Source organism: Myotis yumanensis, unplaced genomic scaffold (assembly GCF_028538775.1).
Source record: "Myotis yumanensis isolate MYYU_CA2020_CCGP unplaced genomic scaffold, mMyoYum1.0.hap1 SCAF_10, whole genome shotgun sequence".
Lineage (NCBI taxonomy): Eukaryota > Metazoa > Chordata > Mammalia > Chiroptera > Vespertilionidae > Myotis > Myotis yumanensis.
The window spans coordinates 28,260,790-28,277,198 of NW_027223761.1; the positions used below are offsets into that span (position 1 = coordinate 28,260,790).

Below are 16,409 nucleotides of genomic sequence, written 5' to 3' on the forward strand. Positions count from 1 at the left end.
AGACACACAGGGTCACGGAAGTACTGCACCTTCTTCCCCAAGGTACCACCCCGCACCCCCAAACTGTGTGCAATCACATTTTCCAGGTCCCCTCTTGAGCCAAGAGGTCCCCTACCAGGAGAAGCAGGTGGAAAGATCAGCCATTATTTAACCAAGCCACGGTCTCATTAAAGAGGAGACTTAGTTTGGTTCACTTGAAATTATTTACATCACCCTGAAAGCAATATTACAATTGCTTAGGATTTGCCTTGCGCAAGATTAATAGAGGAAAAAGGACCCAGATTTTAATTACACATTTTTCCCTCCAAATGAACAGAACCCACATACTTCTCTCGACACTGCCAAACGCAATTTGCAAGGGACACGTGTGCTCTATTACTTTTGCTCTTTAGTTCCAACAGTGGGTTGCTACATCAAAATAATTGGATTTTGTTGAGCATATTTCCCCAAAGTATATAAATGGCCAGAAAAAAATATCCCAGCCCCAAAGAGACATTGCCAAGAGTGAGCAAAGATTTTAATTATCTGTTGACAAAAATATATGCTTCTGACTTGGTTCAGCAGGGTTGGGCTCTTGCAGTCAAGCTGCAAATAATAGGGCGTCTCTAGTCCTTCAACCGAACTTCTCACCCAAAACATAATCTCACTGAGACATATTTTAGAAAGAGGGAGGAAAGAAAACATATTTCTCACTACATAAGAGGGAACAATTATATGTTTATTAACTATTAAAGTGAAGCTGCCTCTTATAGCTGTTAGTTTAATCTCTCCTTAATTATCTGTTTGCAACCTCTGTGTCCCAAATCAACCATAATAAATTTATATAGCCAACTCATCAGTTTAGAGAATTTCAGTCTGACACAAAAATAGTAATGCTAAGCCATCTTTTGTTCAGGGGGAAAGAGATTTCTGGGTCAGCTGGTGGAGAAGTTCATCAGGGACACCAGCAAGCTTCCTGGGGGTCAAGGAGGCCTCGGTACTAACCTCCAGGGGACAACAAATAGTATTTCCTGACAAAAACTGGAGTAAGTCTGCCTGAGTAAGCAGACTTCGACCTCTCCCTTCGCCCACTCTACCTCCTCCTTTAGTCCAGCGAAAACCAAGGCTACCTCACAGCACGTGGACATCTGGCTACACATTTACTCACAGGCTTTATTCCCTTCTCGCTTCTCCCCTCCGGAGCCTCCATGGACATCCCAGAGACCTCTCTCCTTCTCTTCTCAGCCTGGCTGACCCAGAGCAAAACCCTGACAGCTGCTCAGCACTGCACTCTGTCCGCAGGTGTTTCTGCCCCTTGCTCTAATCCATTGGTTCTCAACCTTGGCTGCACATTAGAATCGCCTGGGAATCTTTTTAAAATCCTGATTTCTGGGCCTCATCCTCCGGAAATTCTGTTTCTTTGTTATGGGGTGGGGCCACAACATTAGTAACAAAGAAACAGAATTTCCGGAGGATGAGGCCCAGAAATCAGGATTTTAAAAAGATTCCCAGGCGATTCTAATGTGCAGCCAAGGTTGAGAACCACTGCTCTAATCCAATGCCCCTCACACGTGAGTGCACATTAGAATCACCTGGGGAGCTTGTTAACTTGTAGACTCCAGGGTCTCACTTCCCCAAGACTCTGGTTCCGTGGAGCCACGCTGGAGTCTCATCATCTGCATCTCCAACGAGCTGGTCCCTGGGCCAAACCCTGAGGAGCACGGGTCTGGTCCAAAATGCCAGGCCTCTGGCTCTCCAAGACGGAGTCCGAGCTGCCCTATTCCCAGCATGTCTGAGCAAGTGACTTGTCATAAATAACAGCAGCCTGGCCACACTTTACTGGTGGCCCAACAAGTGGCAGTCAGCCCCCTTCCCATCCACTCTGGAGTGAGTGTGTGGGTATTTTTATTTTTGTTTTGCATTGTAATTAAGAAATAGGTCCAGCATGGGATTAACTGACAAAGAAGGACAGGTCTCATCTCTACCAGCCATGCTCTGGACCTCTTGTTACATTCTATGAGATAGTGACATTTTAACCAGCCTGGACCCTGGCCATCCCTAACCCAGGCACAACGGAAGGGCAGTGATTTTTAATTTAATGGTAATAGATGCTTGGAGGGAAGAGCCTTAAACAGAGGGGAACATTGGGAAGCGAGGAATCTGATGTGTGGTTAAAAACCAAGCACTGGGCTTTAAACCATGGGTGAGAGGGGAGGAGGCACTTCTATCAGTCATTCCCCAGAGCTGTCAACACGCTGAGCGATAGCATAATAACAGCTCAGCCTGCGGATTGGCTCAGCGCCTCCATTAGAGGAATAATACATAATAAAAATGGCTTTAATAGAAACGCTGGCAACTGTAATCACTTAATCATCAAGCCTCCCTTTAGAATCAGTTTGCCGAATCTCTTGTTTTTAATGCACAGGGCTCTCGGGGCTTCTCCCTTGAGAGGGGATGCCAGGGGAGAGTAGCGGGCAGACTCACCTCAATAAATCGGCCAGGAGCCAGATGCATTTTTATCACAAACATAATTGGGATCCATATAACGGAACAGGCTAGCATTAGCCATCCGAGCACCATGGACCAGTTAGGGTAGCGATAAGAGCCATAGGTCATGGGCTCCCACTGGTAAAAGCTGAAGCAGAGGATAAACTAGGAGGAAAAGAGAAACACAGGCATCAGGGTGGTGAGGTATCCATTCATCCCACAGACACATGTTGAACCCCAGCTCTGAGCTGGATGCTTACATATCTATGATGTCATTTTATACTCATAACAACCCTGAAAGGGAAGTGTCAGTAATCCATTCTCCAAATGAAGAAACTGAATCTCAAAGAGGTGAGGAGAACTCGCCTGGCTGCTGACCCTGGGTTTGGCCTCTCCCGTAGGAACGTAGGAACGGAGCATTGCACCTGCAGGTGTGGGCACAGACAGGCTGAGAAGTCAAGTTCAGAGGGCATACAGCAAGGCGACTGGTGGGTGGAGGTGGCTGGGGGTGTTTTTAAGGGGTTGTCTGTACTTTCTATGATGGGTCATCAGCTTTTGTTACAAGAAATAAACATGTTAAGTTTATGTATTTTGTTTTTTAATAATTTTATTTATATATATATATGAGAGAGAGAGAGAGAAACATCAATGTGATAGAGAAACGTTAATTGGTTGCCTCCACAGGTGCCCCGAGCAGGGATCGAATACACAATTAAACCTGCAACCTGGGTATGTGTCCTGACCGGGAATCAAACCTGCCACCCTTTGGTGTACGGAACGATGCTCCAACCAACTGAGCCACACTGGCAGGGCTATATTTTAATTTTTAAAATGTGAATTGAATCACTACGTCTTCTTATTAAACAGGGAATGCCTGCATCCAGGAGCTGGCTATAAAGCTGGCTGAGACCCTGAGTGGTCCCCACGTAGTGCCCGAGCCAGAAGCCTGGTCCGATAATAAGCTGTGGGACAGAGAATGATGCACAGCCTCCCTTTCAACTGACTCAAGGTGAAGGGCCTCGTCACTGAATGGTGGGCTGAGAGCCAGGAGACCAAGAGGCTAATCTCAGCTTTCCCACTAATTAACTGAGGGACCTGCTATAAAACGGATATATTTCACATCCTATGCAACACGGGAGTTTTCTGGGGATGATAGTCTGGTATTTACTCTAGAGTCTCCCTTATTTTAAGAGCGGTCAAGATTTATTTTCTGCCCACTATCTCCTATCCTGCACACTTCCGCTGGCAATGGCAGTGAGAACCCTCTGAAGACTGGTTAGTGCCGCTGAAAAGGAACGAGGGGAGATGTGTGCTGAGAAAGAAAGCACCAAAAAGACAGAACAGGGGCCCCAGCTGCTCTGGCCAAGCCTTTGGGGACACTGCCCTGAGAAAAGCGTGTTATTCCCTGGATTCGTCCTGCATCAGCCTGGAGTCACGTACATGATGATAATGACTAAGTTCTTCCTTCCTCCTCACCTTTCTTCTTCTATCTTAAGCAGTAAAATAACTGCCCCAAAATGATTGGAGCGAATTATGTTAGGAAAGAAAACATATGGAAGTGTTTTGGGGAAATCGTGAAACACTGTACAAATGTGTGACATCTATATGATTGCTGCAAAGCCTAGGCTGCTAGGGCGTGTGAGTATTTCAATGCAATAATAATTCAATATTTCTATTTGAAGCAACATGAGCCTGAAGACAACTGTTGAAAGAAACTGCTCTTATGGAAAGAAATGCTTTACTCTAGGCCCCCTTTTAAATTCGCCCCTAGAGTTATAAGCTTTATTAACCCGTCTATTGGAAGTGTGGCCTAATGTATTTATGGTAAGTTGCTCCATTTCATTTACTATATAAACAGCAATACATCCGCTTATGTGTGCACATAATTCAGTGACGTGATCTGACTATGTATACAATGATTGCACGGAAAGTATTTATATAGCCCTATAAATCCAGGAAGGCACATATAAAAATGATCCATTTTATTTCAGGAGTTTTGAAGTAATTTAAACCCATAATCTTAGCTCGTCTCAGCATGACACAAATATCCATTTTATAGAAGGGCAAAATATAAGAAGTGTTAGGCTTGGTCCTTCGACACCCATTTCCAGTTGGACAAATATCGTATCAAAGTTATTTGCAATAAACTCCCCTGGGCCAAGTCAGCTTTGATAAAATGCTGCCCTCGGGTAAGGCTGGCCCTCAGAGATGGTAATGTAGCCACGGAGTCAGGCCTGCTCTGAGCTTTGCTGATATCAGCCCGAGACGGCCAGCAGAGGGCTCGTGGTTGGTGATGATGGCATTGACCACTTCTGCTTGTCTGTCGCTTCCCCAGAAGGGGACTCTGGTTCTGGGTATTTACTGGGACCTCTCCACAGGTCTCTGACAGGAGTTTTATAATGGAAATCAAGTAAAGCACAGCATAGTTGAGGGACTTCCTCAAAAAACACAGCAAGTTTCTAGAATTCCTGTTCCCTAACATTCTGCTCACACAAAAAAAGACTTTTAAAATCCCAAACTGGGATTAAACGTTTGAAAAGCACTGGGCGTTTAGAATGTATCAGTGTGGCCTAGACAGCCCTGAATTCAATGCTTAGCTCTGCCACCTGCAAGCGTTGGGGCCCTGGACAAGCACCTTCGTCTCCCCATGCCTCAGTGCACGCAGGCGCAACAGGGGAAAGAATCACCCCCAAGCGGGGTGGGCAGGAGCTTCAGAGATGGTGTTCGTGCAGTGCCTGTCTCTCATTGACCTCCACAAATAGCATGCTAACTGTTATGATGTGGTGTTTCTGCAGAATATAATCAAATTCTTTGACACTTAATCTCTTCTGGGACTGGAGAGAGAGGTAAGGAGAATCTAGAGCAGATTCTAACTTGATTTCGCCCAAGAATAAGTCATGTACAGCAGTCACTGGGGCGGGGGTGGGGTGGGGGGGGGGGGGGGAGGTGAGTAAAGCGCAACAGAGAGGAAAATGCCAGAGGCAGGAGAGTGTTGCTCTTTCCTCCCACCAATTAGGTAAGTCCGAGTTCTTCACACACATTTCGGTCCTGAATTCAAGAGACTGGAAATTCTATCTTACTGCTTTTCAGTTCTCATGCCCCAAGTCTACTGGGACTTTTCAGGCAGATAACAGCCTCTAAAATGTGAGTACAGATGGGGCCCCAGAATGCTACCTGTGTCCGTCCATGCAGAGGGAGATAAATACTGAATAGTTTTTCTGTGTAAACGTCTGTCTTTTTAAAAGGAAGTTGAGGTGTTTTGATTAAAACTCTGTGACATTATTTTTAAAAAGGGAAAACATATTTTCTTTACAATTTTACTTCCATCCTGGCTTGTTTTCCTTGAGAAAGGTTGGTACTGTGGAGTAAAAGAAGGGTCTTAATCTGGTTTCTACTGCCACCTGCTGGGTATAGGCGGAACTACATCTGGCTTCCTGCCGCCTTGCTGAGTAGACACCCACCTGCCTCAGGCCAGGGAGGAGAAGGGGGAAATGCAAGGTCTCCATCAGCTACTGTGCTTGGAGAGTAGATTGAGGCAAAGCCTGCGGCCTATGGCACAGTAAAAGAGGTGACGGGACACGCATGTAAGTCCCTATGCAGATTTACTGATACATGAAGAGCTCTGATCTTTCAGATGAATATCAGATGATCTCAAAATGTCATCACCACACTTGAGGAAGACAAAATAGTTCTCAGAGCAATAAAAAGGAACAATTGAGTGTCTGTATTGAGTAGTGGTTAGGAATAAGCGTTTTGCAGCCAGACTGCCTGGATTCGAACCCAGGCTGTTGCTGATCATTGGTGTGCAATGCTAGGCAAGTCACAACACCTCTGGGAGTCAGTTTCCTCACCTGTAAAATGGAGAGGATTTAATGCCAACCCCACAGAGCTGCTGTGGGAGAGCTGAGGTGAAACACACAAAGCCCCTTGAACAGAGCCTGGACCTTAGTTAGCAGTGGGGACTGTGACTGTTAGTGCACGAGGCAGACTGCTACCGTGGGAAACACTCCATAAGGATGCCCCCAACTGTGCATGAGTCCAGCTCTGCACCCAACTGGCTAAGCACCTTTGAGCAAGTTGCTTCACCTCTTTTCCACATCTGAAAGGCAAGACCATTAATACCCATCCTACCAGCTTCCCAGGCTCTTATGGAGGCCTAGTCCTTGTTTACGCACAAAGCACCACATACGAGGTCCCATCTGCACAATACAGCATGCGGTCCTTACAGTTAAAATGGTTGGAGTCACAAATGCCCAGCAGACTTTCCAGAAAATGTTTGGCTGAAATCCGATCATCATCTCTATGTCTTCGCAGAATCTCTGCAAACCTGCGAACAGACAGGTGGAGGCCGAGCATGAGGTGCGGTGGCAGTAAGGGGGAGGGGCAGCGCTAGAGCCCCTCCCTTGGGTGCCCTTGGCCAGGGACAGCCCCAGCCTGGTGTCAACATGACCCCTATTATGTAGGAAACTATCAGACAAATGTTGCTGGAACGCAAGGGACTGTGGCTTCTTGATCACTGATCAACTGAAGCAACATGCAGAGGAGACACTGGTCGCACGGCCACACATAACCCCCATCCTCACACACTCTTGGTTTAGGAAGGCTTCTACACCACTCCTTGAAAGAAAAAGCCATCGAGAATGTTTTCAAATCGAGCAATTTCTTGCATTGTTTCCTGGGCTCATCAGAAACAGGTTTCTCAGGCCTGTGGGCTCGCTGAGCTGAAGGGTCCTGAATGACTATGAAGCTCCACTACAGTCAGCCGTTCTAACAAGTGGACCGGCAGTCTCAGCTTCATTCTTCTCAGTCCTTCATCCTCTGGGTCATTTATGTGGAAAGTGGCACCTCTGCCATCCCCCCTGCAAAGCTCAGGCTCCTTCCCCGAGACCTCGACCACATGCTCCTCCTGCTTCCGAGCTCATCCAGCCCCCTTGGATTTCTGGGTCCTTAATCCCTAACGAATGGGGAATTTAGACTCTGGGGGCTCCTCTCCAGCCTTCACTCACCATCTCTCACCCTTTGCTACCACCTCCCTGTGTACCACCTGCACCAGCTGCCTCCCCCTGACCAGAGCCCCCGGCTCCCAGCCCGGACTCCTCCTTCTGGACCTGTGTCCTCGGCGCCTGCTCTCTGCTACAAGAAAGGGGAGAATGATGCAATATGAGAAGACAATCTCTTGCTGGGGTAGAAAGCAGAGATGTGGTATTCCTTCAGGGAACAGAACAGTTCATTATGTTATGGCAAAAAGTCCAACGGAGCCACCACAGACAAAATAATGGATCCTGAGACTGGTACTGGCCCTCAGGTCCATGCCAAGCTCAGACCCAGGATGCTGCCAAGCCCATGGCCTGTGCTGAGAACAGTGTGGGGGCTCACCGAAGGCCTTTCCAACTCACTCTAACAGTTCTCAGGTCGCAGTGAGCTGCCTGCTCTACTTCAAGGTCAACTACAATGCTGCAGAGGGAAGCACCTGACCAGCAGTTAGGGACCAGAGTTGAACACTGTTCTGCCTCTAACTCCCTGTGAAGCCTTAGGGACAGCATTCCCCTTTCTGAGCTTTGCTGAGGGGACTGGACCCCAGAAACTCTTAGGGCCCTTCCAGGGAAGTCAGTCCATGGTGAGGAGAGGTTCCAAGTTTCTTTTTTGTGTCCACAAGCAAGAAGTGTATGCTTTGAGCAGCGGTCCTGCCCATCTGTGGATGGTAGTTTGTGTATGTCCTTTAATGCTATTATATCTTCATTGAATGGCCTCCTTATGCTAGAACAGTGGTTCCCAACATGGGGCACATGCCTCACAGGGGGGCAATTTGTTTTTTAAGGGGGGCTATTCGAGAATGAGTTATTAACAGTGCATTTTTGCATTTCTTATCGTTCTTATGGTTTTAGGGGCCTCATATGCAGTATATAAATATATATTGTGATATATTTATGCATTTAAGTTCTCTATGTTTTGAAACTTTATTTGCTATTTTTTCATATCATTTCATATTATTATTATTATTTTAATAATTTCTTAGTGATTTCTTCCTCAGTACTTCAACTGTCCTTTCGTTCTTTTATGTTTCTCTTTCATGGATACCATGTTCTTTGGAAGCTTGTTTAGAGCAAGGTAGGGGCCTTTTAGGCTTTCTCCATATGAATAGGAGTTCACTTTTTAAATAAGAATTATATGTCATGGGTGGGGGAGCATCAGGATTTTAGAGATGCTTAAGTGGGGCGTGACCAAAAAAAGGTTGGGAACCACTGCGCTAGACCCTCTGGGCATATGGGAGGGGTGAGAACCAAAAGAGTAGAAGTTAAAGCTGTTTCTCTATTAACTCTGCCTCACAGAGGTCCTGAGACAAACTTGGAATAAAGATGCTGCTCTCCTACATCTCTTAGGTAGCAGCAAGTAAGCCCCTTCACTGTCTTATTAAATACTAGAGGTCCGGTGCACAAAATTCGTGCATGGGGGGGGGGGGGTCCCTCAGTCCAGCCTGCACCCTTTCCAATCTGGGACCCCTCGGGGGATCTCCTAAACCAGCAGTCAGACATCCCTCTCACAATCCAGGATCGTTGGCTCCCAACCACTCGCCTGCCTGCCTGATAGCTCCCTAACCACTCCCCTGCCAGCCTGATTGATGCCTAACTGCTCCCCTGCTGGCCCAGTCATCCCCAACTGCCCTCCCCTGCTGGCCTGGTCACCCCTAACTGCCCTCCCCTGTCAGCCATCTTATGGTGGCCATCATGTGACCACATGGGGGCAGCTATCTTGTGCAAGGGTGCGATGGTTGATTTGCATATTACCTCTTTATTATATAGGATGGAAACCTGCCTATCTACACGAAGTTCTACCACAGCAGCGGGCAGGATTGTTCCCTTACCGTACACATAGGAGATCCCCACGAGCTCAAAAATGGCAATGATGACGAGGGCATAGGAAGCAGCGTATGTGTCCACCAGCTGAAACATGTAAATCCCACCCTAGCAGGGAAGAAAAACAATTAAGATCAATGGGCCTGACTCTAGGCTCTGTCCCATTTCTAACAGGAGAGGAGAGTCAGGTGCAAACAGGAGTCAAAGGATCTCCCCTCCCTAAAGCTGATCCAGCATGCAAGCTGGAGGCCTTGCCATGTTGGCAAAACCTCCCCCAAGAGACTTGAAGCCCATCAACAGAAAAAGCACAGAAAATGACCTAACATCTTACTCTAAGAAGGCCAAGATCAGCATCTGAAGATGTGCATGTGAGAGCAGCCAGATCATTTTGTTTTTGCTTTAAGCAATAGATGAACATTTCTACCCATACATCTGCATTTGATTGACCTTCATATAACCTTGAGGCGTCTTTGGGCATTTCTCCTGCATCCCCCTGCATCTTGATCTCACTCTGTAAATCTCTCTACAATCGATGAGGCTGAAAGGTCATCTCATTCCAAGCCATCATTTTACAGATGAAGAAACTAAGGCCCAAAGTGGTGACTCGCTCAAGGTCACACAGAGAGCAAAAGCAATAGTATACTGAGTGAGCTAACACTCCATTTACCAAGACCTTCAGGCTAGAATGACCTCAAGTGGCTGAAGACACTTGTGTATGAGGAGTAAGCAACTGGACATTTCTCTGGTCAGTAAATTTGGATTTTCTTAAAGTAGGACACACCTGCCTTGTTGGCTCAAGAAGGCTACATCTCAATTAAGAAGATGTAAGAAGTGCCATGAGTAGCCAAGGTGACATATTTCCCTCTGTGGTCAGAATCCCCAATAGCCTGGGGCTATATGCACAGAAATGCCAGTGACTTGGCTACTGTTATATGATCTGAGCGCTAAGGGTGAAATGACAGACAGCCATGCAGTCCCCACACCCAGTTACCTGAGTGATCATCGGAAAGCCCATGATGAAGAAACAAATGCAGCATCCCAGAGTGAAGACCGGCTTGTGGGTACGCAGGTACTTGGGGAACTCGTCTGAGATGGAGGTCACTATGGTCTCGATGGTGGCAAACTGGAATGGAGCCAAGGAAAAAGGCGTCTGAGATAGACCACACCATCCTGAAGGCTCCAAAAAGCCCTCTGTGCTTCCCACAGGGACCATGGTATCTGTATCAGGTTTGGCTTTTAGGACTGCCTTCCCTTAATGGGCCTCAAAGGCCTTGTTGGGTCCAGTCCTCAAGGCCAGAGAGGGAATGCAAGCAGGATGTGAGCTTTAGAAATTACCTGCAGCCCTGCAGAGCCTGCACTCATACTCACCCGTCAGGGTAGCTGAAGCTGCACTTTGTATTCATGAGATGTAAATCCTCCTCCAGTTTACCTGCATTTGATCTTCTACTTTAGGAAAAACCCTCTTTGTACCCAACTCCTAAACTCTGAGCACCTGTCAGCATGATGGGTAGTAGCCTCAGCCCCAGAGCAATTCTCCTAAAAGTGACTTGATATTATTCTCCCTTATCCTGCCCCACAGAATTTGCTTTGGCAAAATGACACCAAAGTGGTAAATACACTGGCTAAATCATGCACAGAAAATGGAGCAAGGAATAAAGGAAGAGAGGGCCGCTCCCTGGCACCATCTCATGAGTCCCTCACAAATGCAAGGTTATCCTGAGTCCTGGACAGGTGATTCACCATCTCTACATAACTTGAGAGAAAAATGCAGGTACCACTGCAGGCAGAATGCAGGACCCAGGAGAAGGGGGTCTTCAGAAGGACCCTGGGGCAGGGGTGGAAGAGAGGGGCTCACCATGGTGTCAAGTCCAAGAGTGAGGAGCATCAGGAAAAAGATGATGGCCCAGAACGGAGAGAGGGGCAGCCTGGTTAAGGCTTCTGGGTAAACCACAAATGCAATGCCTGGCCCTGGAAAGAACAAGACAAATGATTGCAGACAGGCCCCCTCTTCCTGGAAGCCCACCGGGCCTTCTCTCCATGGAAATCTTGAATTGTTACTTACATGCTGCTCCCACTGTTTTTTGCTTGTTTGGTTGATTGGTTTTCTTTACTCATTTCTACCCATCTCCCCAGTTAGATCTTAAGCTCCTTGAGGGGAAGAACCAGGGGAATTAGATCCATATCTTGGGGAACTGAGAGGAGAGGCCCCCAAATAATGCCAAGACAGAGACTCAGACCCCAATGCCAGGCTGTGTCCCATGCAAATAACATGAAAAACCCATCTTTGTATGGATGAGTAGGGGAAGAATATAACAATTATCCTCTAGAACAGTGGTTCTCAACAAGGGGTGATTTTGCCCCCAGGGGACATTGGGTAACGGCTGGAGACATTTTTTAATTTCACAATGGGGATGGTGGAGGATGATTACTGGCATTAGTGGGCTGAGACCAGGGATGCTGTTAAGCATCCTTCACTTCACGGGGCAGTCCCCACAAGAAAGAATTATCCAGCCCAAGTGCCAATAGGGCTAAGGTTGAGAGCCCTGTTCTAAAGGCTAGAACACGCCCAGAATGGCTTCATTTCAGGAGAAGCCATTTACATAAAATGTAAATCCACCTAACACAGTTCAGATCTTGCCCTACAAAGGCTTGGGAATGATGGGGGTATGTCAGTCCACGGAGAATCAGCTGGGGGAAAGGGGGGGTGGGGGCTGAAGCACAGTGTGAGTGTTAAGAAAGTTTGGGTTCTAATGGTCAGGCAGATCTGGGTCCAAATTCACACTCCATGACTTACCAGCTGTGCAACCCTAGACAAGTCATTTCATTTTTATGAGCCTCAGTTTTTCCCATCTGTGCAATGGGAATAACAATAGTACCTCACAGGGTGGTTCCGGGGAACCGATGAGAAAATGCAGGCAAAGCACGGAGACCAATGCCTCACTTGGAGAACATCAGCTTCCATTATGAGTGAACAATGACCTTGGAAATCAGCATTTCCGATTCAGGTTTTCCCAAGAACACCACATGCTCTTGGTGGAGGACTCTGAGTTGCAGTTTTCTCTACCATCATAAAGCCCTGCCAGGGGTTCCTATCTGCCTCAGCCTCACTGGGAGGATTACTGTAACCCAGGATGGCTAATGATCAGCAGTTGTGAATTTCCTTGTCAGTAGAAAAATAAATGATAATGGACAGAGACAATGCCGGGTAACACACAGCCCACACACGTCTAGGAACCAGAAGTCACAGCACCTGGAGTTTTTACAACTCAAGCCTAACAGCACTTTTAAACTGGAATTTATCGGGTTGCTTGTTCCGAATGATGCCGAGGGCCTTGGGGTATTTAAAGCATAAAGCCCCGAATGCCTCAGATACCCCCTGCTTTATGCATTTATTGAACACACAGCAGAGCCAGCCTCGGAAGGCTCCCTGTATGAACCATAAAAGAAAAGGCTGTATTAAACTTCAGCTCCAAATAGGTCTCGAATGCCGAACACTGAGGAAGCAGCAGCGCTCCGGCGACAGCTGGGCCCATAAAGTGGGCAAGAGGTCTTAAATGGCCACTTGGAGGACTGGGGCTGATGGCCGTGGCAGGATCCAGCCCTTGGGGCTTTACTGCTCTTTCAGGATGAAAATGATTTCATGTGTGGCCTGCTTCTGTCTCAGCTGCCTCCCTAAAGTACGAGTGAAGCATCATTTTCGGCAAACTCTGTTCTTCCAAGAGGGCAGGGGAGTGGGTTTTAAAAATACATTGTTTATATTACTTTGTAAAGTTCAGATTTTTTTTCTCGAAAGATGGATTGTCTGAGCCACAGTGGAGTTTCCCCAGATGAGGCCCTTAGGGCTGATAGAGGCCCGGCATCTCTCCAGTCCCAGGGGAGCCAGTGCTGCCCGGTAGTGGGGTGCAGGCTCCACAGCCCCGTGGATTGGAAAGTGGGACTTGGTGAGACTTGTTCTCTCTGCACAAACCTTATCGATGGCATGGAGATAACAGTACCTACCCTCATCAGGTTTCTGTAAGAATTAAATGCGCGGATACAAGTAAAGGGCTCAGAACAATGGACACTGAGAACTCAGCAAGCATCAGCCATTATTGGTCTTCCTATAAGAGGGGATCAGGGGCTCTGTGTGCCAGCAACCTGGACAGGCCCCCAGAGACCTACAGCGATGGCACCTTTATCCTAGAGTCACTTAAGACGCAGCCAGGGGCCCTGGTCACACGGGGAATGGCCGCTCTGCTGGGAAACCTATTAGGATGGATGAGTTCTTAGAAGGGTAAGGGCTGGCGCCCAGGTGATAGTCAGATGACTGCTGGGCAGGCCTGTTTGAGGGTGTTCATTTTGATGAGCCAAGTCTCTGAAGTAATAGGGGAGAGGAAGCGCTTCCTGGGGGTCTGGTGACCTGGCAGTTCCAATACACAACTCGCATTTGTGTCCATCCTCTCTGGTCTGGCACTGGTTTCCTGCTGTGGGGGGAGCATCTTGGTCAGCCCGAGGCTGAATTCTCACCAGGAGTCGAACTCCACAGGCAGCCATGGAGATGGTGCTAACAGGCTGGCTCCCCAGGATGCTGCTTTGGTGGAGTAGACGCCTGAGAAGGACGCGTCCCTTCCCTGTGCTCACTGCGAAAGGAGAGCCCAGCACAGTCTCACCGCCAATCCCACCTCCAGGCCCCAAAACTCCCGTGTGGCTGAGATTTGGGGAAATGTCCATGACAAAAATGCCTCCCTCAGAAGGCAAAACAGAGTGTTGTTAGGTCACTAAAAAGAACCTAGTTTTGACTAAAAACCTAAACATAGTTACTAACATTGGGTCGGCAAAAATGTACTGCATGTCTATATGCCGATCCTGCCCAGCGAGGAGGGAGTGGCCAGCATTCAGTACGGGCCCGACCCCAGATCTCCAACCTGTGTCCACAGAACCTCTCCTGTACGGGAGAAGCCAGACAAGCCTGCAAACCACACAGAAGCAAGCCATTCAGACGAGCAGGGCCAGCTGCCCACGGCTCGGGGAGAAGTCCTAGGGGCCACTGCCCCTCCCCGGGGAGAATGAGGCCCACTGTCCCTGTGCCCAGGATCAACACATGTCAGAGCAGGCTACAGGGCTCTTGTTGGTAAAATCAGAGGGCAGGAAAACAACCCGGAAAGGGGAAGTTTCAGAGAGAAACCTGGGCAATTGTCTGATGTAAAGGAAAAGCAGAATTCCATTTGGGTTTCGGTGATATGTACCCCCAAATTCCTTTCCTGGGGCAGAAAAGAGCTCAGATGTGTTAACTAATGTGGCTTGGCCACTGGTCACAATGAGCACGATCATGTCACAAAAATAACAAAATACACCAGGTCTGCCAGAGGGTGGGGCAGGACCTTCCCTGCCCCAGCTGCTCTGCTGGGAGAGAATGAGGACAGCTGGGGTGGCACGGGCACCCCTGAGGACAGAGCAGCCCACCAAGAAAGTGACACTTCCAGGGCTTAGTTCTCTCAGTGCTGGCACCTGAGCCATTCGCTGAGAACTGCAGTGAGCTCCTTGAAGAAAGGTAAATGCATGGCGAAGCCGCTCTGGATTATCTAGGGCCACAGTCATGTCCCTATAGCCCCTGGCATGGCCCCACACTGAGGCATCCCCTAAACGTCCGATTAGAGAATGGTCATAATGATAAGCAATAGCCACAACGAAGTCCCTTAATCCCCAAAACCTACCAAACACCCGAATTCTTTGGAGAACAAGGCTGGATGGAAATCAACAGTTAAATAAAAATATTAAGCATACTCTCTCTCTGCAAAATGCTGTGCTAGGAATATGGATTAAATAAGATAAAAATGTAAGCTCTCTGCAAACTCCGAAGTGCCACACCAATGTTAGCCATGAGCATAGGATGACTTGGGTGGAGAGTCAACATTTATTCTACATCCCTCCCACCGCCACCATCCAATCTTTCCTCCACTGGGGAAAACTGCAGGTCTGTCTTGCTGACTAAGCAGAAAGCCCTGAGAGCACATGTGACCCAACAACCAGGAAAATGCTTCATCAGGAAAAGGCTGCTCTGAAGGCAATGCTCTTGTGAAGCGAGCACTCAGGTCCTAGCGTCCTCTACAAGGGACACATCCTGCAGCCACCTGTGTGCACCTCAGCCCTGCTGCCTTGCCTAATGACTCCTCTACCCACACCCATCAGGTGTGACAGGAGCAACCTTCCTTAGGCTGGAGCTGAGGTAAGAGAGGAAAGGAAAAATGGAGCAGAGGAGAGGGGAGCAAGACAGTGGCTTTTATAGCGACCCCTCTGACTAGGGCCCAGCCAGCTCTGACCCTGTGTGAGCTTCTCCTGGGGATATATCTCTGTCCCTCCGCAAAGGAGAACGCAGGTGCCCAAGCTTCCGTCCTGTTCCAGAGGCCAACTTCCTAGCAGAGCATAACTTAGGGTCTTGTGAGGCGAGCTCGGCACCTGCCCTGCAACAGCAGGGTGACAGCAACACTGTACCTTGGTCCGCCACGTTCTCAATGTTGACCTTGCGCTCGTTGGCCATGAAGCCAATAACTGAGAAGATGACAAAGCCGGCAAAGATGCTCGTGGCACTGTTGGTGCAGGTGACAATTAGAGTGTCCCTGGAGAAGAAATGAGAGTTGGTGGTTAGATGTGCCTGGTGGGCAGGAAGAGACAAGGGGAAGGACACAGCGTGTGCACACACGTGTCTGTGTGTACATGCTATTTCCATACATGCATTTGCTGCAGGCTGGCCTTGTTTTCTTTATTCACAAGGACAGGAACAACCAGTCCTGACCACAGACTCCCTTGGGCTGAACTTATAACCACCAAAGGCGCAAACAGATCTCCCCTAACTGTCCTGTCCTGGGGCCTCTGGCTCCACATGCTGTGAACTGGCAGAGGCAAGTCTGTCCATCAGAGCAGAAATTGAGGGGGTGGGGCCTTTGGGGGACAGGAACCATGGATGAGAGAAGAGAAGGCAGTGGGACCATGAAATGCCATCCAAGTATGAGGACACCTTGGATTGGGGTACCCAGGCTGAAAAGGGCAAGGGGGAGCAGAGAGGAGAGAGACCAGTGCCCTCTGCTGGCAACAGGCTGCAGTTTCCCAGCC

The 16,409-nt window shown here is 48.3% G+C and overlaps 1 protein-coding gene across 3 annotated transcripts in view; it reads right to left on the minus strand.

The window, feature by feature from the left end:
- Nucleotides 1-16,409, minus strand: part of SLC6A5 (solute carrier family 6 member 5) — a 47,579-nt gene that overhangs the window by 4,655 nt on the left and 26,515 nt on the right. For all 3 annotated transcript variants that reach the window (XM_070428157.1, XM_070428156.1, XM_070428159.1), the window contains exons 10-15: nucleotides 15,792-15,916; nucleotides 11,176-11,288; nucleotides 10,312-10,443; nucleotides 9,329-9,428; nucleotides 6,693-6,793; nucleotides 2,464-2,631 (exon numbers count right to left, since the gene is read on the minus strand). In XM_070428157.1, the coding sequence (XP_070284258.1) occupies nucleotides 2,464-2,631; nucleotides 6,693-6,793; nucleotides 9,329-9,428; nucleotides 10,312-10,443; nucleotides 11,176-11,288; nucleotides 15,792-15,916 (739 nt within the window). The remainder of the gene's footprint in view (nucleotides 1-2,463; nucleotides 2,632-6,692; nucleotides 6,794-9,328; nucleotides 9,429-10,311; nucleotides 10,444-11,175; nucleotides 11,289-15,791; nucleotides 15,917-16,409) is intronic.